At 42.3% G+C, this 27,165-nt stretch overlaps 1 protein-coding gene across 1 annotated transcript in view; it reads left to right on the forward strand.

The window, feature by feature from the left end:
- The window catches only part of FHIT (fragile histidine triad), a 402,189-nt gene that overhangs the window by 336,772 nt on the left and 38,252 nt on the right, over positions 1-27,165 (forward strand). Inside the window, exon 6 of the mRNA XM_010087327.1 lies at positions 25,782-25,790. Within this exon, the coding sequence (XP_010085629.1) occupies positions 25,782-25,790 (9 nt within the window). The remainder of the gene's footprint in view (positions 1-25,781; positions 25,791-27,165) is intronic.

The following is a 27,165-nucleotide window of genomic DNA, read 5'->3' on the forward strand; positions in this document are numbered from 1 at the left end:
GCCTTGCGTCCTCTGAGATCCCCTGTGAACTTAGGATGGGCTTTTCCTTTGGTTATCCAGCCCCACTTGCATTTGGTTTCACTTTGACATAAGTACTTTGTAAAATACTGAAACAGATGAAAAAGAAATAAAGCAAAGGGGGAGGAGCGGGCTTGGTAAGAGGCTTGATTGTTGTTACAGGACTGTGCAGCTTCTGTGATTATCTCTTGCCTTGTTCAGCAGTGTATAATTTAATGATTGCATCCAGGGCATGCTATTAACTTTCTTTTCTACTTCTGGACCCCAATGCTTATTCATTCTTTTTGCTGTTCCTCGCTTGATGCGTGTGTACGTGCCGGGGGAGGGCAGTGGCTAAAGACATGTTATGGATTTCATATCTTTGCTTCATCTGCCCCATTATAGCAAATGACAGTTGATTAGGTCTTTCTATAGATCATTACCAATTGTTTTCTACCTTGCAGATACTGCTATTACGACAAATCTATCATATCCTAGGGATCCTATGCAGCTTGTTATTTCTGTGTGATTTATTACGCTCGCAGTAGAAATGTTGTTAGCGAACATTGGGGAAGCAGTGAATATATTGAGAAATATCAATGTATCCTCATGTTCTGGCTTGCAGTGACAGTCAGTGATCCATCTCACTGACACTTACCTTGTTAACATTTTGATCAGATGGCAAATTTGTCATTTTTCATGGTAACAAGTATAAGTTTGTACAAGAATTGCAGAAACATGGGAAAGATAAAGGGCCCCTCTCTTACTTTTTCCCAGTGTGATGTAATCAGTAATCTTTCTGGAAAATGAAATAATTACTTTGTGAAAAAGCTTATCCACTGGAAAATGTGCCAGTGTTAGAAAGCTCAGATTTCTCTTCATTTGAGAATTGAATGAGTTCTCTTTGCAGCTATTACTGACACTTTGATTAACACACCAAACCAACATGAAATGATAGTATAGAACAAAAAGGTTTACAGTCAGATTTCCTCCCCTTGATTATAGTGGGGAACACAAAAATCTTGCAAGTAAAAGTGAAGGCATTATCTCTGGGAACAGCAGAGTAGAAAATACTACAAACATGATGTTGCAAATTTCTTCTAATCCTCACAGTCAAAGCTTGCTCTCAGCTCCGCTGTTGGCTCTGCAGCTCTTCTGTTCCAAAGCATGGGCACAAAAACTGTGCTGAAAGCACAAGTGGGCTACGCAGGGGGAAACTGTGTTGTCTCAAGGTGCCAGTGACTCATCTGCACAGCCCACGAACATAGGAAAGGGGGCAAAAGAAGAGTGGGATGTTGCCTCTTGGAGCAATAGAGCAGAAATTGCACTTCTTCCAGGACTTACATTAATTCAGTAGCTGAAAGTTGCTTTCATACAATTATTCTCTTTCACTTGTTGAAAACTCCTTGGCTGCACTATTTCAAATATCAGTGACCCCAAATGGCAGGGTCCCAATGTAACCTCTCAGTCAACATAATGGAAAAACCAGGTGTCAAGCAAACAGTTCTTCATTTTAACCTGATAGCTTAAAAATACAGGCTATATAGGGTGGAGGAGTAGATCTTGAGAGTACTTGGACTAGAGTTTTCTTGAACTGACAGAGCTTTTCATTCCCATCTTCACCTAAATGACCAGGGAGATCTGATCCTCAGCTGGGTTTGGTTTTATCTTGTTTCTGCTTTGCTAACTTTCTTTATAATGTATTGTCAGGATGTAAATGTTTTGAGTGTGTTATTAAAAAGGCTCAGATTGTATTCAGGGAACGCACACGGAAACTGCAAACTGCTTCAGTTGTGTCACTTTGGTCATAACAGTACAGCTTTGAATTGTTTAATTCTCCTCATGTTATGCATAGCGATGCAATAGTTCAGGCACCAGAGAACCTGAGCAGCGAGTCTTAATGCTCTGCAGCAATTTGAGAAAGCACAATGTCATCTGCTAGAAGGTCTAGTTGCTATGATTAATATTTAGCATAGGGAAGTCTATGTGGAAGGGCACAAGTTACATCTGCTTGCTGAATTGAATGAATTACTGATTTTTCATTTCCTTTTATTTTTAGCATCCCTGTTGAATAGCAGAAACTGTGTAAGTACAGGTTTGCTGTAGCAGTATCTCTTGGACTAAAGGCTCTGCCTTGTAAAAAGTGACTCTGGATAGGCCGGGTCCAAGGGAGCAGGTGGGCAGGAGTATGTTTGCTGAAAGTGTGAGCTGAGGATCTCTAGCATGGGGGTCATTTAGGTGTACCAGAGATGCAGCTGCACCAGAGTGCAGAGACCAGACAGATGCAGGAATAGGGCTGATAAAGTGACCAGAGACAAGAGTGAGTTCAGGCAGGTGGCAAGGGGTGACTTTCCTTCCTGCACCCACCTGTGGCAGGGCATCTCACAGATGTATCAGGGCCTGACAGCACAATCTTTCTTTTTAATATTGCCACACCATAAATACAACTGCCTGGTAATTCTGGTCACTTACTAAGTGCTTCTTCTCACTGAAAATAAAGAGAATTAAAAAGGAAGAAAAATGCTTAATTTCCAGCAAGTATTGCTGAAGGAAGTTGGGCAAAACGTTTTCTGGGATAAAAACTAATAGTGAAGCAGGTGCAATGAGAATAGGCAGTGGAGTAAGTTTGAGAGAGCTGGTTGACAAGATATTGCTGCAATTTGTCTTTAAGATCACACAGGGAGCTGACAGATTTTTCTAGGTCTTGGTGACATTCACATAAAAAAAGTTTCCTAAATCACCAGCTGAAATTTTGGACAATGGTTTCTGATAAAGGGACATTGGAAAGCTTCACCTTCTGAAACTGGTGACTCATTTGCCATTATCTCCATTGAACGGCTGAGATCTTCCCTTTAGGAAGAGAGATGAAAAATTATCTTCTGAATGTACCATGTTGCTTCCGATTCCAAAGAGGGGAAGGGAATTAATGTTGAGGATGGTGTTGCAGTAATTAGTTTCAGATGCAACGGGCTGAGAGTAAATCCCAACAAGCAGTAAGCAGGGGATTCACCAGCAGAGCAGCTGGAGGGTGGTGCTTTTTCTTAGAATATGCAATCAGTGTTGTTCATCACTGTTTTGCTCCTTAATAATTAGAGCAAGATAAAAAAAAAAATGGCAAAAGCAGAACAGATTATTGCTGGGAACTCATTTATGGCTATATTGGGAGTTAACGTTAAACTCTGAAGGTGGTTAACACTTTTGACTGAGATAGCATACGGGGGTGGTTAGTGCCTGGTCGTGGGAATGCAGACCACCGGCTTCTTCTGTTCAGTGCACTTGGAGCTGAGGACATCTGTGCTCACACAGGCTCCTTGGAGTCCAGTCCCGTTCCTGTTTAAACCAGTGTGAAGATATATTAAGCTTGATAGGCATTAAACTGGGCTCTTGAATTAAAAATTCTCCAGTGAGTACAAATGACATAGCTGAACCCCCTCTTGCCTCTTTATCTAAATGATGGAGCTCCTCCTCTTGGGCTGTTGGCATTTTTCTTTTGCTGTCATTGATACAGAGGAATTTCCTGGGTCTGACTCTTGACCCTCTTGTGCACCCTGTTTTATCAGACCTTGGGATTTGCTAGTTCTTGACAGAAGAGTGTATTATCAGAATTGCATCCTCTGTCTCTTGTAGGAGTTTTGTTCAGTCATTTACCTAAGTCTAAATGATAATTTTAAAAAAATCAGCTCAATTTTTTTGAGTTGTAAGGGATGAAAAAACATGTTTGTCCTCAAATTTCCATGAAGGGAGGCTTTCACGTAGTTGAAGGCTTAGGTGACAAAATTCAGCTCTTTCAAAAAATCTGGTTGAATGCCTCGCAGTTTCTCAGTTCAGACCCATGTCCGTAGTGCTGGTGTTTCTCCTCACCCTCCCTCCTTGGGGATGTGTACAAGATAAAAGGAAGAACGAGCTGGGGGCTATAACGGGGTAACTCCACTGGCTTTGTCAAGACAACAAGGTCAGATCAGCCAAGACACCCTTCCTTGGCTTCAGCTCTCAGGCAGAGTTTGCTGGGGTCCCTGGCTGGTAGGGCTTCTTCCAGCTCTGGCTACTGAAGCATTTATTTCACAGTAAAGGCCAGTTTCATCTAATCATCAGTATGCTAGAAATGCTATGACATCCTTTTTAATTTATTTGTTTTACCAAGAATTGAAAGATCAAGATGATTTCAGTACAAAACAGTAAGTTGCTGGATTTCTGTGGTTTCTCCTCCTTCACGCATCCTCAGCCTTATTCATAGATCTCTGACAAGGAAGCAGCAAGTGTGAAAACAGTACATCTTGCCAACAGTAAGGTAAACCATCATCAAAACAATGTTTTTGTATGTGTCTTTTCATTTTTTTTATTTCTGGTACCCAGCATCAGCTGGGAGATTTTAATCTGAAGCAGAAAAAGCCTGAACAGGGTGTGTGAAAGGCAGACTTTTACCCAGGTGAGTCAGAGGAACACTGAACTCAAATGAGGTTACAGAAAATACTGGTTTGCTCATTGCAAGCTTGGCAGCCCACTTGCAGCAGTTCACTGGCCTTTGCTAATGGGCATTTGGTAGTGTCTTGTATTTCTAATAGCCATGACTTTATTTTTTACTGGATTTGAGGTTGCTGGGGCTGAGAAGTCCATACATTGACTTCTTGCTAATAGTGCTTAACATTTCTATGAAACTTAGCTGTGCTTCAAGGCCAGGCTGGATGAGGCTTTGAGCAACCTGGGCTAGTGGGAGGTGTCCCTGCCCATGGCAGGGGGGTTGGAACTCGATGACCTTTAAGGTCCCTTCCAACCCAAACCATTCTATGATTCTATGATTCTATGATTCTTCATTTCTTTCTAATGGGAATATTCCAGCCATGGCACTGCTGAAATGAGGATGTAAGGCATTACTCTCCTCTCCCCTTCATTTTCCACTCCTAAGAAAACCTACTTATGGGAAAGACTGACTGACTTTGTTGTGGGCATGAGATATATAACTTGGCCAGGATTCACAAAGAAACAAAAATGGTTTTGAGGAACTACTGTGGGTTTTATGTTTGCTTTTGTGGTGGGCTGGCAACTCCGTAGCGTGAGCTGAGTGGTTGCCCGTGTCTGCGTGGTATTATCTGTCTGCAAATGCCTGATTGTCTTGTCAGGAAATCAAACCCACACAATATACTTTCATTGCCAAGAATTATATAAAGTTCTTTTTGCTTTGTTTTATTATTTGTTTTTTTCAGAATAGGAGTTCTACTACTATCTTTGCTTTGCCAAGATCTCTTGCTTCTGTTTGTGTTCTGGCAGGACCAATGTGACTTTGTTTTGCCAAGAATAATATATGTCCCTTCTGCCAGGAATCTGACAGCACTTCTTTCTTGCAGAGTTGTTCTCTAGGTTTTTTTACAACAGGTGGGGAATGTTGGTGAGTCTCAGGTGCCCTGTGCATAGATTGTATCTGTGGGTGCCACAGAGTACCTGCACATTGCAGGCCTTTTATATAAAACCTCAGCTTGGTTTGGAAGCAATTTAACCGTGTGTTTGCTTGGTGTGGAAATACACGCATTTGTCCCATTAGAAATTAATTATTTGAATTGCTTCAGACTGTGTTTGTTCCACTACAATTCTTATTTTGGATTTGGTGGTTGGGTCTTTGGAGTCTTTATGCTTCAGGGTTAGCATTCTAGTGTACTACAAAGAGAAGTAAATCTTCTCTGCCATCACTTTTCAAAATATTTGCCGCTAGAAGATAGTACTTCATTTTAAAAAATGGTGTTGGTTTCACATCTCAGAGCACGTTGAATTCAAAGAATATGTAGTGTGTGTAATGGAAAATAAGGGGTTAAGGGAGAGGTGTTCACTTTTGCTGTAATTACCAGGATGTCTGCCTGCATACTGAATGAATAACCCCAATGGGAAAAAATTTAAATAGACTGGACTGGAGATATGGGGGGGGAGGGGGGAGGGGAAAGATGAACTGATGGGAACATTTTGTCAGGATGATGGATTGAAAAATACAGCAGGTATTTTCTGCCTTTTAACATATAAGGCTGTGTAGTGCAGCTCGGGCTCTCCCACCTGAGGGGCACGCGTGCCAGTTGGCACGAGGCTCCCCCCTGGCTTGGCATGGCTGCCCTTCTGGGCCGGCCCTACGGAAGGAATGTGATTTGCTATGAAAAATGTGTTGATGGGGCTTTGACGTTGTGCCACCAGGCAGATTAGCAAATTGCTTCGTCTGCCTCCCGTTGCTTTATCCCAGCCAGCAACATCTAAGCCTTGATGATTTTGCAGGTCTTCATTAAAAATAGCTGTTTCTATATCTGATTACTGAGCCCCATCTGGGGAGAAACGAGCCTTTCATCTGTGTATTATGAGGCCGTATCTCCGCACTTTGATTCCATAACACAGTAAAACCAGACAAACTTTTTGTTCAATTGCTTTTCCAGCTCATCTCTGAGTTCTCTGTGAGCCCTGTCTCCGACCCCTGCACATAATGTCTGGGGCTAGGGACTTTTTTTTGTTTGTAATTCCTCTTTTACTGCTAAATGCAGTTTGTGTAATTGGTTACATAACTCCAGGGTTTTCTTTCAGATTAATCTAACTTTACTATCGTTCTACATATGTTGCTGTTAACATTTGCCTATTATTTGGATTAATTTCACTAATTTATCACCTCTCTTGAGATATGCACTGTTTTTATGACACTTGCAACTGAGTTAGAGCACACTTGTTGGGCTAAAGGCAAAGTTTGCTTCACTAAATCACCAGCTTTCTTTTCCCTCTTTGGTATTACATATTTACTCAGACAGGGTTTTCCTGTGTGCTTGGTAGTCCACTGTAAAAATGGCAAATATTCTGGTAAATAAATTCAAATTATTTTGATTATAGAGTAAAAGTAATGGGTAACGTTAGCATTTTCTTTTTTTTTTTTTTTTCAAATTCTAAATTAATCCTCAGTATTTAAACACCTAATTATCAGCCAACCTCTTTAACCTAAGGTTAGTGCTAATATTTGGTAGTGGCAGTAGTGAAAGGAGTAGAACTGATGATTAGCTCCTATTTATAGCTGGTGCCTGGCCTATTCATCTCCCAAGTCTAAAGCCAAATGGTCAGGTTGGGATAACCCAAAAGCCAGTACAGTCCGTCCTCCTGAGCAAGGGCTGCGTCATCAGGAGCCTTCTTTACACGCAGAGCAAATGGAAATACTTAACGGTGGTGCCGATCTCTCATCTTCCGATTTTCCCACTAGTGCCTTGCACAGAGACCAAGCAAATCCATCATATGGGAGTTATGGGCACATTACTTTCTTAAAGGAAAAATTTCCTGTGAAAATGGGCTTCCACTGTAAACAGGCTGTACTTCCATGAGTACAAATACAGAAAGACAAACAGAGACGTTGAAATATTTCACTGGATATGTATTAAATCCGTCTTTAGGGACGTGGTGAGAAAGGCTTCCTTCTGAATGCTCATGAAGGGATCAGCTCACAATTTATTGTTCAACAGCCCTGGCCAAATTCTTTTTAAATGAATAGATGCATATATTTCTGGGATTTGGCATGTGGAAAACCCTTGTGGGACACCTCTTTGGGTATGCTATAGTATTAACATAAAACACATACCAAGACCAACCTTTTCTCAGCTGAATAACTCTTCCATTGATGGCCATGCTGCAAACAACAGAAATTTGAGTTAAGGATTTCTCAGATATGCAGTAGAGAAGGTAACTCAGGTTTTCCATTGACTGTTAGCAAGGAAAGAGGATTTACATCATTACAGAAGGATACAGGCTAGATTAATAAAGGGCAACTCACATTCGGTCTAAAATGAGGAACAGTCAGGGTCTTTTTTATAGCTGATAAATTCAATACATGTAAAAAGATCTTTTTAAAAAGAAATAAACGGATTCCCTTAGATTCCACTCTTAATTGCGTGTAATACACAGTGAATTTATTTTGCTATAGCGTTAACAGAGATTGCATATAGTTATTTTTCTTCCAACATGTGGTGCTTTGATGATTTCTCACAAATTACAATTTTTAATCTTTAAATTGAAAATGTGTCCAGAAATTTAACTAGGCCCAGGCTTGCACTGTAGAAAATAAAGAAAAGGATTGCAGCTCTCATAAACCCTTATCCGTGAGTAATTATCTTGTTATGTTAAAGTGGTTCTCCTGAATATTAAAATAATTACGACCAACAATCTCAGCAATACTTTCCTCAGATGTTGTAATCGGCAGGGGGTGTTAACTAATTAAATGTTTTTATATTGCTGGCTGGCTAAAGAAAAGGATGAAGCACTTGTAATTGCTGAAATTTAGCAAGAGCACATATTTACTACAGAGAATAAACATATAGATTACAGTATTTGTGACGCTCTAATAGCTGGAGACAGTAATCCAAATGCTTCCTGGGGGCATGTCTCGTTGCTCGAGGGGAACTTGGGTAAGTGGCTTTGGCAGAGGGAGCTGTGTCGGACCCGGGTGGGAGGGGGCTCTCCCTGGTGGATGCAGCAGCTCGGCGGTGGCTGCTGCAGCTTTGGATGTTGCAGGATGAGTCCCAAAGCCGCTGGGGCTTGCCATGGGGTGGAGGGGAAAGGCACACAGCTCTTGGCAAGTCAACAAGGAGTAAACTCCTAATGGAAACGGACTGGGAGTCAGTCAAGGCAGCCAGCTGGCCCCAGATCTGTGTCTGTGTATTAGTGCTGGGCTGAAAACATGCCCTGCGTGCTCTGTCCCTGCGATCTCGCTCTCGCCCTGGGCAGTGGACACCACGTCCAGCATTGGTCTGTGCTTCCTTCTCTGCAAAGAGCCGCTGCCACTGTCTCAGAAAGCTCTGTGCTCATGGTTACTCGCTCTTATTTTAAGTGTTTCTTTCTTCTTCTTTTTTTTTAAGTTCATAGTAAAGACTTAAAAAAATCACTGTAAAACCGGCTATTGTCTGACCTCTGAAGTAATCAATTTTGGATTCAGCCGCCTATAACAGTCTGACATTTCAGGGTCAGCAGAACAACTTTCTGGTAGATTGAAAAGCTGTGTTTCTGGGCCCAGGGCAGATTAGAGTAAAACCGGGCCAAATAAAATGAAGCTTCAAAGCATCTCATTTCTGTTTCACTGCCATTGGAAAAGGCAGTGAGGGCTGTTTTTAGGGAGCATGGAGAACATAAACCTTTCTTTTTTCCCATCTCCCCTTCCCCACATGTGCTTCCCCCTCTTCTGGTGTAATCCCAAGCACGGGAATCGCTTGGGCTGGAGTACCCTGTGCAGGGTGGATCAGTCCCAGGTCCTCTGTGAAGCATCCCTGAGAATGCTCAGGAAGGACAGTTCCCTCCGAGGATGGAATGTGAAAGCCAAGACGCATCCCCCGTCCCCAGCCCTTTGCTGGCTCCTCTCACCTCTTCCTTCACTGCTCTCCCCCTCCTCTCTGCTCCCGCTACAGCTTTGTTCTCCTCCATTTTTCCCTTCTCCTGTCATTTCTTCTTGTTTCCACTGCCATCCCTCAGTCCACACTCTCGTGACGGCAGGAAACAACCGCAGCCTTTTTCCCAGCTAGGGGCAAGCAAGAGCCCATTAGCTGCCTCAGACAAAATCCATCTCCCCTGCTTGCTCTGCATTTTTAGCCTCCTCGTAAATGGAAATTCAGTTCAGTAGAAGGGACATATGTTTACAATCCCACAGCTGGTAGGTACATGTGTACCGGGAGCGGGTGCCAAGGTTATATAGACACATGTCACTTTTATCCCGGAATCCCATTTGGTGCCTGGGAACATCTTCATGCCATAATGCTGTGGAGGTCGTTACTACACCCTGTAATCCTCCATGAAGGTTTTCCGTTTTCATTTATACACAGTAATAAAATACACATCTTAGCATCAGGCATTAGGATTAGTACTGACAAGGCTTAAGCCGAAATGGTTTAAGGATGCGTTTCCGATGTGAACAGAATAGCTAGCACGCAGCGTGCAATTATTCTGGCTGCATGGAGGGAAGGATTTACGCTTCAACACTGTTAATATCACAGTGACTCTGACAGCATAAAAGGAATTTTATTTAAAAAAAAGAAAGATTGAATTATTTTCCATTGTAGTACTAGTCTGGTATTATTAATTTATTTTAAATTTCTAATGTTGATAACCCACCAGAAGTGTGAAGAGAAATGTCCTTTCTAGTATCGGCGTCTCTCCTTTGTTTCTTCAAGAAAGTTGAGATTCTGGGGAGCTGTGATGTGGGGTGGGCTGGCTGGGTTCAGAGCAAGGGATGGCGTTTGATGGCTCTGGACAGACCCCCACTCTGCACCTACCTTTCTTTGCTGGTGCAGCAAAGCTTTTAGCTTTGTGCTCAAATCTCATTGCTTCCAACAGAGTTTCAGCCCATTCCTAAATGTGTGAGCACGAGCATGCGCCTTGCCGACCTAGTCCCTGTGCATGTAGAGCCTGGCTTTGCTTGTTCCAGGTAGGTCAGGGTATTAATCCCCAGGGAAGCTTGCAGCCCATGGGCTGCACTGCCGCTGTGTGCCAGGGAGGAGGAAGAACACTGTGTGCTGGGAGAGCTTCTTCTGCCTCCCTTCCCGTCTGCCTCCTTCTCTAAATGTCACAGCCCTGCTTCAGCAGCTGTGATAAGAGATGTCCTCTCCCTGTCTTCTTCTGCCATCTGCTTTTCCTCTTCCTCAGCTAAAGCAGGAATCCCCCAGAGCCTCCTCAGAGGATGTGTAAGGTTTGGATGAGATGGAGGAGAAGGGGAGGTGGCTGCTTCCATGCAGCAGATGGGTGTGACAGCCCTCGCATCCCTGCCCCATGGCCAAATCCTGTGTTAAAAGTTAAGTCAGCACAATACCATGTAGTGCATTGCCAGGGAGGGAGTGCTGCCTCCTCAAAAGCCCCGTTACACACTCCCATCCTTAGTGTCAGGAGGCTCTAGACCCCTCCTCCCCCATCACTTCATCATGGAGTGGCCTTGCAACAAAAACCCTTTCAAAAAGGGGTGGCCTTGCAACAAAACATAAATTCACAAAGTGAATGAAAAAAGAGCAAGCAGCTCCATTACAGGCAATGATCTTTTCCTAAAATTTTTTTGAGTGCACTGGTTACTCAGGGTGGAAGAGCCTGGCACAAGTCTGGTCACCAGGTTATATATTCATTTCTAGTTTCTGGCCATTCTACACTACAATAAGCACAACTGGAGCCCAGCAGGTTCAGACTGCTTTTACATTGCTAGATTTACAGTTGCTGGCATACTGGAGATATGAAGAATTGAGAAGCAATTTCATATATTGCTGTTGCCACTGCTGGCAGTGTCCTGCCCTTCAAGATATTTGTTGTGATAGGAGGGAACCACCCTCTCCCATGGAAATGTATTTAAAATGCCCAAGCTGCTGAAGGAATGCTGTAGCTCAGTGTGCCTGGGATTTTGTACATATGTAATTATTTTCTGTTTGCTTTTCTAATTCATATTTGTTTTTTAATTGGATCCTTAACTCCCTCTGCTTTTTAGCAGGAATAGGAAAAAAAATCACTTTACTCAGCCTGTTATAAGAAGGAAAACAGATATGGCCTGAGGAACTACATGGTCGTTATGTCCATTTATTCTTTCCTGCAATTTTGGGGTGAAAAGATGCAATTTGCTGCCTTACAAGATGGGTGCTATTTTGACAGAAAGGAATTTTCCTTCTCTCCAAAAGAAATTAAAATGCTAAAACTTAACTACCTTAATTCAGCAGTCTTTTGTCCTGTGAGCCCAGGAACCCTCAGGTGTTATTTCCTTTGCTTGAGAGAAACTCAAGTGGTTAAGAGCTACAACTTAACTACCTTAGAGTGCCAACTACCTTAGACATCCCTCCATGTCTGCCTGCCCCACACAGTGCAATGGTGAGTGGGCTCTTAGCAGAAACTGCCTGAAAAATACTTTAACTTATGGTGTGGGATGGCCATCGGACAGACAACCCTGGTGCATCTCTCTCCATGGCTTTTGTACTGAGAACATCCCAGTGAGCCCCAGCAGCTGAGTCAGCCAGTGCACAACTGACCGTGCTGGAATGACAGTTGTGTTCTGCAGCTGCATAGTGCCTTTAACAAAACACCAGGCATCAGCGTCATATTTTGTAGCTGGTAGGAATTCAGCCACAGAGCGGCCAAAGGAAATGTTTTTCAGATGTGGTTGTCTCAATTCAGACACCTAAATGATGCAAAGCCTTGTTGGTGGTGGCTCAGGTCTCTGTACATTTATTTAGCTATTAAGCCTGGTTTCCATTGGAGCATCGATAGTGTTATTGCAGTGTAATGTAATTATTACATATTGCATAATAGTTTTTAGTGGGGCAGCCCCCAGATCCTGGAGGGGACGAGGATGTCGGTGTCTGTATGAAGGGCAGGGAGGCGTTGGCAGTGTCCCATCATGTCTCTGCACGCAGTCCCCTGTCTGTGCTGCTGCTGTCCTGCTCATTTCTCTCATCTTCTGTTTCATTTTAGGGCTCAGACGTAATGTCTCCCTGCGTTAGGTCAGAGCCATTTCTCTAGCTAAGAAAGCCGACGGGGGGACACATCCCCTGAGCCTGGACATGGTCTGTGCTCATGGGTCTGACATCTCATAGGAGCTGCCAGCAACTGCTGGCATCCTGCACCCTGCTGCTCCCCTCAGACACAATTTCTGTGGGTTTCAGGGGCTCGTTCCTCCAGGGAGCAAGTACCCAGATCACAGGGCCTCTGTGCTCTTGAGAGCTCCCTACAGAAACCCGAGCACGGGAGCAGAGCGCTGCCGATCACGCGTACTTCTGAAATTTAACAATCAAAAAGTACATTGTCATTGCAATTCATACTAGTGTCCTGCATGTCAGCTTGTGGTACAAAGGAAAGCTGTGAAAAATATTGTACAGCAGGTCCCTAGCAGAATGAATATTTTCCTGTTGTAGGAACTTTTCATGATGAAAAGCTCTCATGTCTGTGGAAAATCATTGTATTGCCCCAGCTGTTGTCAATAACTTTTATGCATTGACTGCTTTTTCCACTAGACAATATTTACACTTCTCCACTCACCCCATTGATCTTCATTTTTGCAGGGAATTTTTTGGGGGTAAAATATAACCAGTTTTTTTTAAAAAGGTAAACATCCAAGAATTGCACTCAAGGGAAGATATACAGTGTAGACTTAGTGACAACTTAATAGCTTGTAGTATATCAGAAGTCTTCTATGCTGCCATCTTCTTGGGGAAAGTATTTCTATACCGTGTATAAAACTACATACATAGAAAGCTATATACACTTTTTTTTTTTTTTCTTCAGCACTGGCAGGATGTGTGCAGTGCTATACAGGGGCGGCACAGTTCCTCTGCTGCAGGAAATGGAATAAAACATTAATTCTGCTGCTCAAACATTCACAACAAGCCTGTAGATTAACTGTCCTTTCGCTGAATACTGTTTACGCATTTCACAGAAAATGCATTATTTCGTTGATTTAGCTTCTATTTGGTATTCTAAAGAAATCAAATTTCCATATAGAAAAGTATACACAAAGGATATGACCTTTTAAGTTTAGCAGAGAAAATAACGGAGTGCAATGTAATTAATATGCCATATAAATGCCAACAACAACATTAATGCACCATAAAACCAGCACAATTAAAATTATATAGTCTGGAAATGAAAAAGTTAAGTTTCTGTTAGCTTCATTAATTTGCTCACGTTGTATTTCTGTGAAAGCAGCATGGAATCTTATCTAAACCAGGAGAACAGATATGCAATGAGAATATGCATTTTTGTTAGGAGGAAGCTGGATCTTGCTTAAGGCTTGACAAAACTGCGAAGAGCTCTTAACCCTCCTTGTGCTATAGTATAATTTTTCCAGTGTTTATATCCTTTAAATTTTTTCTAAAGTCTCATTAATGTCTCAGATGCAAAGACTGTTCACACCTGTAGATGGTTCAGCAATAGTGTAGTAAAATACTCACATGCATTGCTATAATTATAACATTATAAGGTAGCTCTTCCTAGAATGAATATTTCTTCTGAAATAGTTTTCTCATGCAGAGAATTTCACTGTCATGGTTATGGTCCAGTTTCCTTATGCAGGGGATGAGGTTCAGATGGCAGCTTGTACCTAAATCTGACAAAGAGATCTCACAGGGAAAAAGTCTGAGGTTTTTTTTGTTGTTCTGGAACACAAAAATAATAAGCAAATTAATGCCCAGACTTTCCAGCAAAAGGTAGGTGGGGGAGCAGGGGTCAGCTGCACAAAATGCGATCCTCACAGTGAGCACATGAGGATGGTGCTCAAGAGCTGAAACTTAAGTGGAAGTCGCTCTACCACTTTTGTATTGAAGGCTGGCAAACCCTTCCCATCACAGAAAGGGTGTACTGTGGACTGGTAAGGTGACTAAGGCATGTGTCCATCTGTTCATCCCTTGTTTTGGTCGTTAGATGTAAATAGAAGGGGGAAGAAGTAAAGCTTTAGTTTGAAATAAGAAGGATCTATTCTTCCCTCTGTATGTGCCCAACTCCCGTTAATAATAAAATGTTAATGATAGTTATGTGTTCACATCAAACGCAGACCAGAGCCTTTCATCTCAGTTAAATCTTATTCAAATAATTAATAGAAGTAGTTGTCTAGGAAAAAAAAATATTTTAACAAATTCCTTTGTAGAGCGTTGCAAACTTTGTTGCCCCTAGGGAGCAGCTCCTAGAATCCAGGACACCAACAAGTTGCATTTAAGTGGGTCTGTCCCTGCTTTCCACCAGCCTTGACTGCATTGCATCCTTAAAAAGCTGTGAAACATGTTATTGGCATTGCAATAGATAATCCAACGAAAATAAAATCAAAAATCCCCGTCAAGGCCTATGTTATGAAAATAATCATAAATCCTATGCTGTGGTGGCTGTGTGCATCAGCATTAAGCATTCTGCTCAGGCCTGTGTCGACATGAAAAAAAGGGAAAAAAAAAAGTCATTTGAAGTTCTCAGATCAACTCTGCAGCTGTCGTTGTCTTCTGTGCCCTGCTGCGGCCGGTCCTGGCAAACAGCTCTGCCGCCTGGCCCCTAGCTTTGCTGCACGGACACAAACCTGGAACAGCTCCCCTGGGTTCTGTGAGGCAGAGAGGGATAAGCCCAGTTCACAGCTCTCATTAGCTGATATTAGAGTCAGGTCTCATTTGTGGTGTGTTTTGGACTTCCTGCAAAGGTTGAAGTGGCCGGTTGAAACCCTTGCTTTTGGTGACGCGATGGATTCTGTTACGGGGCTGCTCTCCGTGGTGCTGCGCAAGGGGAATGGAGGTGGAAATGTGCAGCGTGGAGCAGCAGCCCAGCTCCAGGCTCTTGTGTGATGGCTCTACGTTGCTCATCCCTGATACATCAGCCTTGGGAAAAGTCATCTCTGTGGGCAACAGGGCTCCAGGGCATCCGAGATGGGGCTTGGAGGCTGTTCCTGCTGGAAAGGAATGGCTCTGTCAGTACCTACACAGTTTCTGCTTTTTCAGTTTTACTTTGGCTTGTATGGTCCTCAGTCCAAGAGAAGGTCCTGAGGCTTAGCACAAGTGTTGATTTCAGGAAGAAGGATTGTTCAGTGTTTTGGTAGACATCTGGAGCTTGCTGCTGCCATCCCCAGAGCGTTCACGGCCGTGGGTCACTGATGTGTGTGCAAAGCCGGAGCGGACAGGGTTTTGCTGGAAATGCAGAGGCACAACCCACCAGGAAATCCTTCCTGCGAATAGTTTTCAGTATAACTATCCTTCACATGTGTTACACATCTGTGGCCTTATGTAGAAGAAAGTGGTGGCAGGAACCACCTATCACGTTAATCACGAGTGACAAAGCGTACAAAAGAGTCGCGTGGGTCGCAGGAGGCAGGGGGCACAAAGGAACCGATTTCTGCTCCAGGTTCTCATTGCATCAGCTATCCTGGTCACCTGCTTTGTGTTTGCTTTTCAGTATTCATTACATGTTAATGGGGTGAGTAGTCTGAAAACGGTGCTGGTGTGGACAACATCTCTAACAGAGTGTAATGTCCAGGGAGGCAGCAGTTTGGTATTTTGGCATGAATTTATCCGTGTCTCGTGGATCATTGCCATTTGCAAACCCTGGCTCCTTTAGATCTGTGACTTCCACCAAAAAGACCTTGAAAGTAGAGGGCAGCAATATATTTTAGAACTTTAGAGATCAGAAAGTTTTTTTAAACATAGATGTGCACCATAGAAGTGCCTATAAATAGATATTAAAACTTGCAATTTATAGCCCATCATTTCATGGCCTTTCAAGGCTAGAAATAAAGCCATATTCCACTGGGAAAATGAGATTTGTAGTTTTCCATGGCTTAAAGCTCCTGTTACTAACCTTGATGGGCTGCAAGATATTGGACAAGATATCTGTCACTGGTCTGGAATATATATATAATATATATGAGTGTATATAAATTAGGGGAAAATGATGAAGTTTCTACCAGTAAATGAACAAGTTATGAGATTGTAAGATAACTTGGTGGTGCCTGGGGGAGATACTCCCAGTGAAAATATTTTTTTTTCCTCAGTGATGATAATGTTACAAAGGCAATTAATCCACTCCCCCCAGCAAACAAAGTCAATGGCATGGTAGCTTCCTAATAGTGTCCTGAGGTAAAATGAGCTCTGTTAATGCACTTCTGAGATCATTTTGAAGCTGCGGTAGGACCTGTGGCAGCAGTGAAAGCGACCTGCCCAGAGGATCTGGCTGCGAGGTTTGCTCCCTCCAGTTTTGCTGGAGCCCAGCATGGGACGTGCTTGCTGTCACGGAAAGCTCTGGTGCTTTTCACGGGGAGGAATAGCCAGCATGACTGCAAAGCAAAAGATTAATTAACAAAATGAGGGACAAATAAGCAAGGGACTCGGGTTCATCCTAATACTTGTTTCTCATTTATTTGTCTCTGAGTGTTTCACGGCTCTGAGTGATGTGTTATACTGATATTAATCCGTGACAATCTGTTCAAGGCAGGCAAGTGCCCTCCTCGATGGCAAGGACCTCGGCTTGGACTGATTGCAGGGGCAGGGTGCTGGGCCATGTCACTTGAATTAGATACCTACAGTCAGATGTCTCACTTGGTGTCCCCAGACCTCCTCCCCTCCCTGCCTCTGATTTTTATATGGAAGTCTCCAGGATCTTTAGACTCAATTTCCTTTGTAAAAGATTGGGGTTTGAAAGCATGTGTGAAGAAGGCATAGCTCAGTTGCTAGAAATTTAAGTAAATAATTTAAATAACTTATTCAATATATAAAAAATTAAATGCCTCTTTTAGCATTACATATTTATTAAAACAATTTGGAGGTGTAAGTTATAATCAGTCATACAGGTATGTGTCTGCTCCATAACCCGGAATTTGTATCTTCGAGACATTTCCATCCCTCCAAATTAGTTTTTAAAATGTTTGATTTTCTCATCTAAGGCAAGCAAGAACTTTTAATCTGAAGTGGTTTAAAATATAACTACTCAGTCCCAAACTAGGATTGCAAATGAGATTCTGCCTTTAGCTAAAGCATAGTTTCTGGTCTTAGCATTTATTTTGGTGAGATGGTAGTTGCACAAGTGTTAAGTTCACTGTAACCTTGTGAGACATAACAGTTTTTAAAAAATATTCTTGCTAATTAAAAAAGGCCTGTGGAGAGATATGTGTATTTGAACTGCAGGATAAATGAAAACTACTTGTGGTTGGGACACATAACAAAGATATGAAATTGTAGAAGAAACCAGAAACATTTTTGGTATAGTTAATGTTGAAATGCAGCATCCATTATAATCTTAATTCCCTTCTCTTCCCAGAATTCGCAGCTTTCTATAGATAAAACTTCCTATTTGTTTTCAGTACAGAACTGAATTTTTTTGATGTCAGGAAATTTCACTGCAATCCAAACAGCTTCAGGAAAATCCACATGACTTCCCCGGGTAGGCAGGCAGACTTAACAGGTTAAGGTGCTCCAGTTGGAAAAGAGACAGCGAAGGAAGGAAATACAGAGATCCCTGAAAATCAGAGGGTAATGTGGAGAGGGTGACTAGGGGATGGTTATTCACAATTTCTCCAAAGAAAGGGCAGGAGGGAACGCGTAGTATTTGAGACAAACAATAGAATTAGGTGATGCATAGTTGAACCGTGGAGGTTGGAAGCAGTTTTGGAGCTGTGCTGGCTCTCCTGTGCTTTGGAGATGGTGGTGGTGGTGGAGGGCCTCAAGGGACGTGTTGGTGAGGGCTCAGGTCTCTCACCCCGGGGAGCTGAGCAGCTTTGGCAGAGCGCTGGGGGCAGCCGCACCGGGGTCTCGCTGTCCTTCGGCTCTGGAGAGAATTCAAGCTCCCCTGAATTACAGACTGACCCCCAAATTAGTGTCTGCTGGTTTAGGATTGTTCTGTAGCAGAGACTTTGTGACTGGGCTTGAGGGGAAGTTCCTGACCCTTGGATGAGGAGTGCTGTCTAGGAAGGAAAGGGTTACGTGTGGGACAAAAGCAACAAGAAGCACTTTTTGTTAATAACCGCCATTAGGCCTGGGAGAGGAAGCAAAGCAGTCTCCCAGAGGAACATTTGAGTTGGACATTGATCAACACTGGCAAGGACAGATTCACTCTTTTTTCAAGAACATGTCTGTAGCTGAGTTTTTCCCAGCTCCAAGTTCCCGCGCTGGTCGTTGCCGCAGCTCTGCCGCCCGGAGCCAGGCTCAGCAGCACTGCACGAGGGACCTGCTCCTGTACGACAGAGGCTCCACGCTTAGGATCCCTGATTGGATCAAAGTGCCCTGATCTGCAAGAGATCTGTGAGAGAGGGGGTTTAATTGAAATAGTAAATTAAAAACTTTGTAAATTAGGGACACATTTCCAGTTTCTGACCTCTTGGGTTAGGGGGCTTGGTCCGGGACTGCCTCGTTAACTGCAATAGCTCAGCCTCTAGAATCTCCCTATCATTTGGTGAGGCAGGTATCACATCTTTCCTGTAATTTAGGAGGAGATACATATATTTTTTTTTTTATCTGAGGGCTGAAGTCCTTTAGAATTAGCCTGCACCCGAGTTTCACTGTGATGCAGTAGCACAGCAAAGTCACAGGACCCTGCTCACAGGATGATCGGTAGCTCATGGCTTCAGAAAGTTTATTTGTGAACCTGGACATCATGAACAAAGGTGGCCATCCATACAGGGATGAATTTGTTTGGAAACTTCCTAGCAAAATTTTCAACTTAAAACATTTGTCTCTATGTGATGAAGGATGACAGTTTTCTCTTGTTTGGATGGTAATAGTTGCTCTTCCTCTTAACAGTTAACATGGAAATCCTGACGTCCTTGTGTTTACCATTACTGTTACTTTTTTTTCCTGAATCTGGATTTCTTCTGTCAAAGATAATTTATTTTAGAAAACTTCACACTCGCACTCTATGAGTGCAATTCATCTCCTCACTTACAGATGTATTTCTGTGTGTGCACGTATATATTCTTCAACAGAAGAATACAGACAGTTGCTTATTGGGGTGGGTTTTTTGTGTAATTCTCACATCTTGGAAAGAAAATCAAGTACTAAAAAGATGAAATGTACTTTTAAACTGGCAGAGCAGTGTCTAGAAACCGTCCATAGTCATGTTTTTTCAAAACTGCTGGGAAAAAAAGTACTGAAGGCAGAGGATGAAAAACTAATCTCTGAAATTGCAGCAGTACCAGTAGTGGGTGAAGCAGGGCTGGGAGACAAAGGCTCTTACAGTTCACCGAGAAGGACTTTGTACTGAGGAATACAAGTCCAAGGAAATGTCTTAGGTGTATGAAGGATGGAAAAAAGCCATATATTTCTGGATGTTGAGAGAGAAGCTGCTTCTAAGGAGGGAAAACCTGCAGGAGTGGCTGCAAAGAGGAAAACAGAAAATAGCCCTGAGCCCCAGTCTTTCCTGGAGGGGGAGCAGAAAAGGACCTGGTACAACGAGCAAAATCAAAACTGCAAAATGAGATCCAGGACTCTGCCATGTCTGCAGGGACACAGGACCAGGCTCAAGTGCCTCATCTGGCCGAGCCGTTAACACTGGAGACTCTTCAGCATCACCATTATCCCAGCTTAGGGGATTCGCTCCCAGCAGCTCCACACCACCATCGAGGTACTTCATCATTTTCAGGTTTCTCCAGACCTCACTGGTCCCTTTGAATGGCAAATCACCATTCTGCAGGGTGCATGGCTGGAGGTGCAAGGATGGGATACTGCAATGCCAAGGTGCGAGCGTGCCTATGTACTGGTACATACTAGACCCGTGTTCAACTTTCTAACGATAAGAGTAGACCTGCTCTCAACTTTTTTTATTGAACCTTCCCTGTGTTTTTTTTCAAAGCATAATATCTGTGCATTTGTATTTAAATTAATGCCCTCTCCACCTGCAAATAAAACTCAAAGCCAAATAAGGACCAATTAGACATATGTGATATGTAAATAGAAGAAGGTCCACTGCAAGCAGCCAAGCAGGTGTCATTGTCTTGCTGGTCAGGAAGCAAAGGAGGAGCATGTGACTATTGGGTTAACTGTGGTTGTGGAGGCAAGGGAAGTAACTTGCAAAACACTTTTCCAGTTTTCAGATCAGTGACTTTTTTTCCATCATCATTATTTCCCTAGTGTTGTTGAACCTGGGGTCCCGCTTCTGATTAAACTGTGATACAGTGGTTTGCCCCAGAATATTTCCTTGCAGCTAGTTCCATGGCAGTAAATCTTTACTTCATTCACTCAGAGCATGTTTCACGGTGAAAGTCCCAAGCTTGTCCAAAACCTGTTACTAGTAAAATTTCCCATTTGTTGCCTATAAGAGAAAATAATAACAAAATTTCAAGTATGCATGGTGATTGGGATACCTAAAGTCCCCAAACAAACAAAAAACTAATTTTCACTTTGTACGAAGAGCTGAAAAGACATATAATAAATTTACATGTTCTAATCAACCTATTTATACTTTACAGATGTACTAAAGACTAATTAAGATCTGATGTTAGCTGAGCAACTTAATAACTTAAATTATTAACACTTCTGTTTAGATGCATAATTTATAATTGGAAAAAATAGTTTAGTAATCATAGAATAGTTTGGGTTGGAAAGGAAATTTTCAGGTCATATAGTCCAACCCCCCTGTAGTGAGCAGGGACATCTTCAACTAGAACAGGTTGCTCAGAGCCCCGTCCAACCTGACCTTGAATGTTTCCAGGGATGGGGCATCTACCACCTCCCTGGGCAACCTGCTCCAGTGCCTCACCACCCTCATAATGAAGATTTTTTTCCTTATGTCTAATCTAAATCTACTCTCTTTCAGTTTAAAGCCATTACCCCTTGTCCTATCACTAATGCTCTTGTGAAAATTCCCTCTCCAACATTCAGGTACTGGAAGGCTGCTACAAGATCCCCCTGGAGCCTTCTCTTCTTCAAGCTGAACAACCCCAACTCTCTCAGCCTGTCCTCATACGGGAGGTGCTCCAGCCTCTGACCATCTTTGTGGCCTCCTCTGGACTCACTCCAACAGGTCCATGTCCTTCTTGTGTTGGGGGCCCCAGAGCTGGCTGCAGCACTGCAGGTGGGGTCTCATGAGAGCAGAGTAGAGGGGGACAATCCCCTCCCTCGACTTGCTGGTCACGCTGCTTTTGTTGCAGCCCAGGATGTGGTTGGCCTTCTGGCTGCAAGCACACATTGCTGCTTCACATCCACCTTTTCATCTACCAACACCCCCAAGTCCTTCTCCGCAGGGCTGCTCTCAATGCTTTCATCCCCCAGCCTGTATTGGGACTGGGGATTGCCCCGACCCATGTGCAGGACCTTGCACTTGGCCGAATCCAGTTTGAATGCAGTAATGCAGTTCAAATTTTAGCTGCAGTGTGTGTGTCTGTGCTTTGTTGCTATCCATTTTAAAAAGGAGCTTTGATAACTGTGATTAATCTATGGCCCTGCATTAAAGCTTATTTCCAATCTCATGTTTTTCAAACAGTTAATAAATGTTATGAATCTCGAGAGACGCAGAGAATCACACAAGGTGCAATATAACTTCGCCATCCCAGAGAGACAGATTAGGATTTATAAACTCACCAACTGCAAGGATAAGAGTGAAGGGAATGAATATTGAATGTATGAGGGGCATGCCAAAACAGAGCTAAAGGTGGAAAGTCTGCAACATATAAATCAAATTTGTCTCTTGGTGGATAGATCCCATTGCAAGAACCCCCAGATACTGGATGTTCCAACTATCTTTGCTGCAGCGTTGTATGTAAATAGGTGATGGGGAAAGTGATGGAATGGTGTCAGATCAGGCTGTGGCTTGGTGGTGGTAGTAGGAAAGGAAGGCTTCAAGAGGAAAAAATAAATCATTGCAGAATGAAAAGAACAATGAAAGCATTGATAGCAGAAGCTAGCTAGTACACGTGTCATTTTGCAACTGAATTCCTGAAATTTTCAAAGCGCTTCAGGATCCTCAACAGCTGAGAACTGGATTGTAAAATATGGATTGGCAGTTTCATTGCCACGTGGCAGACCCCTGGAGGTAGCTGAAGTGTCAAATATAAAAAGTGAACATCCCCTTTATGTAGACCTATGGCTGGAGTCTCCAACAGTAGGAATCAACATTAAGTTAAATAAAGAGTTTAGGGCTAGTGAAAGACTTACATGATCCCATACTCCTCCTAAATTTAAGGGTGGAATTGGGGTTGCTCAGAGTTGCAGCAGGCTGCAGCAACTCATGAAGACACGAGCAGAGGTGCACTGGCCCAGGGCTTTGGGCTCGAAGAGGCAGAGCTCAGCCAGCAGCTGAAGTCAAAGCTACACCTAATGCCATACCGAGGTTTGCAGAAACGCTGTCAAGTTCCTGCTCAGGTTTAGGGAAAGAAGAAAAAGAGATTATAAGAACATTTGTTATGGAAAGAGACATAGTCTGAGAGGGAAGTGAATGGTGATAAATGAACCTAGTATGAAGGGCGATGGAGCAACCTGCTTGCAGATCTGCAGGAGGATGAGTACTAAATAGTGTAGATTTTTAAAGATAAACCAGAAGAAAATGTAGTGAGAAACCCAGTTTTAAGAAGCAATGCAGCTGACTTCCCAGCTGACATACTGCTTCCCATGCAACAGGCACAGAAACATCGGAGTACGCGGAGACAACAGAAAAATCTCAAGAGGGAAGGAAACAACAGACTTTATATACTATGTGTGAGCATTTGTATAAAACCCAAATATCTTCATTTAATAACATGATTTCCTATAGGTCAGTAATGAGATGAAATATTTAAAAAAAAAGATGGAGCTTGAAATGAGGTGTACTCTCGTTAGACAATGCCAATCCTGATGTAGAGATGAGTGGTTCAATATTTTCTAGTGCCCAGTGTTTAGAGAAATCGCAGTGTGCCGCAGCAGTGCAGCCGAGCGTGTGGTCAGCGGGGCTGCGGGGTTCATGGCTGAGGAACTCCTGGGAGAGGCTGGAGTTGAGATGGAGCAGGGACAGTGCCCGGGCTTTCGATGCCCACAGAAGTGGGCTTTATCTTCATCTGCAGCAAGTTTTGAAAGCTTACAAGTTTTGAGTGATCTCAGTTGTAAATCAGATTATATCCACAGAGCTATGTCCTTAAGGAAACACTCTTGTTTCTGTGATGAAGAAGCGAGAGAGATTATTCCTTCCTATTAGAAGAGCAGCTAAAGATGGTAATTTTTTAATCCCCTTTTTAAAAAACCTCAGAGAGAGCAGACCTTTTTTTTTTTGTTTGTTTTGTTTTGTGATTTGGTTTTGTTACATCAAAGAGATTATCTTGAGCAACACAGATGGACTTTGAATAGATTCTCTGGAATACTGCAAGGTTTGGGGATTCAGAAACTGCCAGAATCTGAAAATTGCATAGAAAATATAGGATTTGTAGGATTGATTGTTAATTGGCCTGCTTTAAGGAATGGGTGTTCTGCCTTGTAGGCTGAAAATCAGCAAAGCCAAATTTGATTATATCTAGAAAACCACACATGGAGATTTAATATCTTTGATCATTTTTATTTTTGTCACGAAACTATGCCAAGGAATAACTCTTGATTTCAAGCTAAAACATACTTTCTATAAAAAAGATTTTATTCCAATAGGAATAGCATATTTTATTTAAAATAACCATTTTTTAAATGTAGACTTTTCAATAAATATCTTTAAAAATAGAAGCTGTTAGTTTTCCCATTGATAATCTCAATTTTTTAATGTTCGTTGGGCTCACACTTTAATATTTTTCCAATACACTTGAATAATCTGTTGCAACAAAACTAATGTAGGTACTTGACTCGTTCTTTAATCTTATTTTTAGGCATTTAAGTAAGGGACTGAACCTTAAAAAATGCTGATTACTCAGAACTTCGACTCAGAACTTTTATTGCCTTATGAAACTCACACCAAGCCTCTAAACAAACGTTTCCAGTAGAGAAATACCAAAAAAATGCAGGGCACTTATATAGGGGAATTTCTGATGTTCACAAATGACGTCCTATGGTCACTTCTTATTAGTGGAAAGTTAAAATCTATAGGCCATTTCCCCACCCTCTCTTGCTCAATAAAAATGTAGCCCCATGTTTATTTTCTTCCTTGTTAAACAGTGGTTCCGTATAACCCTGTGTAATAGAAATCCAGCGCTCAGTGTTCTCTTTGACCCCTGTAGTGTACTAAGGGAAGCCAAACGGAATAGCCTGACCCTTGATGAAAAATAAAATAGAGCATGGAAATAAAAATGGACAGGATCACACTTGGGATGAAATTAATGGTTTTAAAATCAAATTATTTTTTCTATGCCTTGTCTGACCTTGCTCCAATCTGAAGTATAAAGGGGGAATATTTTTTTTTTTTTTTTATTTCATGGTGTGCTGCCTGGACTGTTGGTGGTTGCAGAATTATGCATTGATAGAAGCAGTGTTTGGAGATGTACTGTAGGAAACTTAGTCTCCTTTATCTCGTCTTTTGTGTATTTACACCATAGTCTTCGTAGACATGGATAGCAACTCATTAGTTGTTAATTAGGAGAAGGAAAGAGGGATCCTATTTCATGGTTTTCCAGGGTGCTTGGGGATGTATTTTCAACCAAACTCAGCCAAACTTCCCTCTTGCACTAATTTAGGGGTTTCTTTTAGTTATTTCACATTAATTATAGCAGAAACTATCTGCTCTTTCATTATAATTATTTGGTAGTAACAATAAAAGATGAGATGAAGGCATTAGCTGCATTATTCTGTGAAATAAAGAAACAAATTTTCTCTCACAGAAGGAAACTACCCAAGCCCACTGCCTACGCTGTGGTTTAAGCAAGCTGCCCATGTCAGTCCCCCTCCCTGAATCAGAAAATGCATTTCAGGCAAATAAAATGTCACTCTAGTTTCCTGCAAGTCTTGAGAGCCACGATTTTATTTAGCTGTAAATTTACTGAAGAAAGATTCCTTTAATATTTTATTACTCTAGTGGATTAAGCCTTGTATAAATCAACAAATTAGCAGTCACACTGTATTTGCGTTCAGAGGAGCGCTAGGGAAGGTGAAGGCAAGATTACTCCTTCCTGGCAGGCTGACCAAACTGGAAAGCTAAATTGAATGACTTCAGCACGCTTAGAGAAATGCAGAAGTGAGGTGAAGATGATAAATAATACATGCTGACTGCAGTTAAGGCAGGTGCAAAATAGGAGGATTTTTATTCTTCTTTGAAGTTTTCTTTTTCTCCCCTTTTGGTGTGGATCAAAGACTTCTCAGGTTTTGGGGAGTTCTTTAGGAACTCAAAATCTGTGAGACAATGACCTTCATGCAATTTTTTCTGCCCTAATACACATACCTATAGGCAGATTTTCAGGGGTTGCTTGCTGTAGCTGGCCAAAAAAGAAAAATCCAATATCTTTAAAGTATTCAGAGGTGCTATGCCTTCTCGTAATTTTTCTAGTTTTCTTTTGTTTACATAAATAATTTAAATCAGAAAAGAAGTGCAGATAGATGAAAACAGGTGCTCCAAGTGTGGAGTGGGCTTTGGAGACTGATTTGAAGCAGAAGCAAATGGTCCTTGGCATCTTGCAAGCAGGCTGAAAGGTTTTATTGTACTTTCCACCCACCAGTTTGGTGATCTTTGGTGTGATGGCAGAGGGAAGGGCTCTGTGGCCAGAGTGGAGCCAACGTCCTCCGATGAAATGCTGCTGCTGTATTCCACCCTGCTGTTATAAACACAGCGTGAACCCATACGTCTGAGCCTGTTGCCAATTCAGTTTTTTGAGATCCAAAATCAGAACGGCACCTTTGGGAGAGAAAACCTGAGAATGAGGTGTGCTTACAACACATGAAAACATTTGAAATACTTTTAAAAATTCAAGCCTTAAGGCAACTGGTTTTCTGAAAACAGTATCCTACAGTTGGTAGTTTAGAAAATTAATGCAAAAACACCATCTGCTAAACTTCAGATGTATGAATACTATTTGGTCTACAGAGAGTACAGACTGTACAGGAAACTATTGATCCCGCATCTGCTTCAAAATGATCTTTTAAGAATTTCTCTCACTGAATCAAGTACTACATTAGTAACATCACATTGTACAGAGCACAGCATCCCAGTTGCTCTTAGAGGAGCAGTAAGTAGGAATGTACTTCTGTCATCCTTCAGCCACCATAACACAGAGAAGTGCACTTGGCTTCCTGCGTGTTTATGTCCTGTGCAGACAAGAAAACATGGTATAAACCTCAGCTAAAGGCTCTTGTCTCCAGATAGCATGGGTTTGGATGTGTGCGTTGTCAGATATTCCCGAGGGTTGACCACACCTTGCGGAGAGGTAGCATCCTTCATATCATCTGTCTCCTAATTAATAATTAGATAATATCCAGATGGTTAACCATGAGAGGTCTGTTTTCTGTTACTGTATTTCATGCAGCGCTTGTCCCTGAGTGCATTGGGGCTGAGATTTGTATTCTGAACCTTCAGCCATAAGACAAATACTCCAACTTCAACTCAAGCACCGACTGAGGGAGGTGTCTTCCTGAGCACAATGTGCCTGATTTCAAAATCCAGCCCTTCTTTATATGCAAATCCCACCGAATTTCTAGACATATTCACTGACCCTCTCTTGGGTAACCATCAAATGTCTAGCATCATGTTCTGAAAAGTAGGAGAAAATATGTCCTTTCTGCTTCCTTGTAGCAAATTGTCTATGATTAGGCCTGTTAAAGAATAGTCAGTGCAAAATAAGCAGAAAATAATTTGCAGAAGTATTTCCCCCTCAAGAATTCTCTGAGTGCCTGTATTCAC

The sequence above is a fragment of the Pterocles gutturalis genome, unplaced genomic scaffold, assembly GCF_000699245.1.
Source record: "Pterocles gutturalis isolate BGI_N339 unplaced genomic scaffold, ASM69924v1 scaffold2666, whole genome shotgun sequence".
NCBI classification, from domain to species: Eukaryota; Metazoa; Chordata; class Aves; order Pterocliformes; family Pteroclidae; genus Pterocles; species Pterocles gutturalis.